This window comes from Macadamia integrifolia, chromosome 3 (assembly GCF_013358625.1).
Source record: "Macadamia integrifolia cultivar HAES 741 chromosome 3, SCU_Mint_v3, whole genome shotgun sequence".
NCBI lineage: Eukaryota > Viridiplantae > Streptophyta > Magnoliopsida > Proteales > Proteaceae > Macadamia > Macadamia integrifolia.
This window is the reverse complement of record NC_056559.1, coordinates 16,641,673-16,644,918: the sequence shown is the minus strand read 5'-3', so window position 1 is coordinate 16,644,918 and position 3,246 is coordinate 16,641,673. Positions and strand designations below refer to the sequence as shown.

The following is a 3,246-nucleotide window of genomic DNA, read 5'->3' as shown; positions in this document are numbered from 1 at the left end:
ATGAGATCTTCACAAGAAGGTAGTTCTTCTTCTTCTTCTTCTTCTTCCCATGGAGTTCAGCAGCAGAAGAAGAGGTTAAAGGGTATTCGCCGCAGGAAATGGGGGAAATGGGTATCAGAAATTCGAGTCCCCGGCACAAGAGACAGGCTTTGGTTAGGTTCATACTCCAACCCAGAAGCCGCCGCAATTGCCTATGATACTGCAATGTTCTGTCTAAGAGGTCCTTCATCAGTAACTCATCTCAACTTCCCTATGTGTGTTCCCGACTTCCTTGAGATCAACATGTCTCCAAAGTCTATACAGATAGCAGCATCTAATGCTGCCATGGCTATTGATTACGAGCTTACAAAAATGGCGGCGCCGGAGGGTGTCATTGACAACGATAACACTGTAAAAGAAGGTGCAATACAAGTTCTGGAAACCCAAATTTTTGAAGACGGGGACCAATGAAGAATGTTGTTACCAGAGAGAAGGGGAGGCCTTGAATATTTCTGTCGACGACATAGAGATTTATCTCGGCTAGATTAAGAGAAGATGATCTAATTTTTCTAAGATCAAGTTAACCAATCTATCTAATATCATATACTTTCATAGATAACATATTAGATGAAAGTATTTACATCTCAGATATATAGTTTCTGTCATACAATAGATTAGATAGCTACAGAGACCTACTCATACTTCAGTAGCTGCTGCTGCTGCTGAAAATTAAGTGGGGTTGAACCAGGAGGAGGCCCAGAAAGAAGCCTTCCAGATCTTGATGGGATGTTCTCCAGAAAGGATCTTCCAGTCCCAATATAGGAAGTTCTCCTTGTATTATTTGTAAGCAGCAAACGAAATGCCCAAGCTAAGACATTGGGTGCAAAGACTCTGTAAACCATAAAAATATCATACCAATTTGAGAATCTCACATATGTTACTCCTCGACAGGCACCGGCGACGATTAACTTTGCATACTCTTCCACATGACCTCCAGTGACTATTATTGCCTATATCCAAAGAACAAGTTAGAATTGTATCAAGCAATCTTACTTCGATTAAAGATAATTCGCGAGAAAATTCACAATCTTTGTCATGTATGTCTCCATAAAGTTATAGAGTGATGATATGAAGACTACTCTGCCACTTAAGAATCAGAGGAAATGTTTTTGGTATTGTCCTGAGGCTGCCCTGTTTCTGAAAACAGGGGATAATGAGTCTTTTTATGTTAAAAAGGGTTATTAATTGGTGGTTTCTGTGGAATTATATGAACCATGAAAGAATCACTTACTTCTCTCTCTTCCTTCCATTGCATCTCTGCACCTGCGCCATCTTCTACCATGAATTTACTACCTCTAGTCATCTCGCTCCCGATCCAACCATGTGTAGCTATTGTTATTCCTATGTCATCTCTTACTTCAAACCGCAGAGACTCGTAAAAGTGGATTAAAGATGCCTTTGCTGCCTAATCACAGAAATGAAGTAAAGGATAATAGAATTATCAAATCACTTTTTAATCAAAAGTCAACCATAAAGATAAACATTTTTCGGTTGTTATTGGTAAGGAGTTTTTTGAAGTCCATGAAACATGACTGGTCGTTATCTCCTTGTTCATCTAAAGCAAAGAGAGAGATTCTTAGAATCCTATCAAGGGACAGGCCAGCACAAGAAACTAGTAAGAACTGCCCTGTTTCTCCCCTCTAATAGGTTAGACTAAATTGTTGACCATTATAAACATTTTCCTGCCAAATTTATGTCAAAATCAAAACATGTGATCCTTTGACCAATGCAACTAAAGATTGCTACCAAACCCATTGTAGGCAATGAAAATACACTTCAAAACTCAAGGAATGCATATAGAACCGGGCCAGGCTGGGATGGGCTTTTAATAGCCCAACCCAAGGTCGTGCTGGGCTACTGCAGCCAGCCTGACGCTGATTTCCCCGGGCTGGGTCAGGTTGGCCCTAATTGACCTTGACAATCTCTATTTTTGTCATTTCAGTGCTACACAAGGCTGGGCTGACCCTGTGCTGTATGGATTATAGTGTTATGTATAATATTGGGATTGATTTCCTTGTCCGGCTGCGGAGCTTACGTTAGTACATCCTTATGTTTATCTCTCTCCTTCCACAATAAGGAACAAAGATGTCATTTCTTAGGAGAGAGAGGAACTTGTGCTGAGACATAGGTATGAGTGAAATTACCATCTTGCCCCTGTGAAATAAAAAAATCCCATCTATTTAATACACCATGTTGGTGCAGGAGCTACAAGACTAGATGACAATGTCTTGCTTTATAGAGAGGGCTAGGTATGCCACCAATATCCGGTAAGTTAGCGGACAACACCAATGACAGCGCAGTATGAAGTATCATACAAGAGGGTATGGGGTCATTTCAAAAAGGGGAAGAGGAAGAGACACAGTGGGTGCTAGCTTATGGTATCCCAGCATCATTATCCAACCTTTACCCATAATATATATATAAATATATATAATATTACTAGGTTGGCCTGAGCCCGAGACCTGACCCAGCCCTACCCCACCTAGAATCTCAACACTGGCCCAACCTACGGGGCCAAACCTGCACCCCTTAATATTACACAACATTTGTTAAAGTCACAATACCCTATGAGTCCATTCATCAATACTTACAGCATATAGGCTCATTCTTGGCATAGGTAACCAGCTCTCAATTGATGCATTAACAACTACTCGACCATTGGTCTGTCTTAAGTGTGGAAGAGCAACATATGTAGGATATACGTTGCCCCAGAAATTTATGTCCTGAAATTAAAATAAATAATTAAATAATGTTCTGAGCATCAAAATAAATTAAATTAAGCTCCCATTACATATTAATAACATGATCGCAAAGATGCTTAATTGGATACTCACCATCATAAGAGGAAACACAGAAGTGTCTGTAGCTTCTTCGAAGTAGAAAGTGTGTCCCAAACTGGCTGTGTTCACTAGATGATCAACTGTCCCATTTGAAAACAACAAGAAGAAAGGGAAAAGAAGAAGAAGAAGAAGAAAAATAAAGATTGATGATTAGTTGAAGTGAGCTCAATAGTATATATGGCTGTACTCCCAAAATTTATAGAGAGGGATCGAGAACCACTCTCGTACAGTATTGATCCACACAGATGGAATTCACTCATCAAGGAAAAACTCTGTGGTGGATTCCATCTGTGTATATCAGACTGTACGAGAATGGTTTTTAAACGAGAACTTGATCCAAACTCTTTTTTTTTTTGTGCGGGGGGGG

The 3,246-nt window shown here is 40.0% G+C and overlaps 2 protein-coding genes across 2 annotated transcripts in view; one reads left to right on the top strand and one right to left on the bottom strand.

Moving 5' to 3' along the window:
• LOC122074198 (ethylene-responsive transcription factor ERF019-like) lies at positions 1-450 on the top strand. The gene has a single exon (XM_042639054.1). The coding sequence runs from the start codon at positions 1-3 to the stop codon at positions 448-450; it is 450 nt and encodes a 149-aa protein (XP_042494988.1).
• Positions 84-3,246, bottom strand: part of LOC122074787 (11-beta-hydroxysteroid dehydrogenase B-like) — a 5,585-nt gene continuing 2,422 nt past the window's right edge. Inside the window, exons 3-6 of the mRNA XM_042639756.1 lie at positions 2,874-2,959; positions 2,631-2,762; positions 1,271-1,444; positions 84-989 (exon numbers count right to left, since the gene is read on the bottom strand). Coding sequence (XP_042495690.1) covers positions 672-989; positions 1,271-1,444; positions 2,631-2,762; positions 2,874-2,959 — 710 coding nt within the window. The 3' untranslated portion in view covers positions 84-671. The remainder of the gene's footprint in view (positions 990-1,270; positions 1,445-2,630; positions 2,763-2,873; positions 2,960-3,246) is intronic.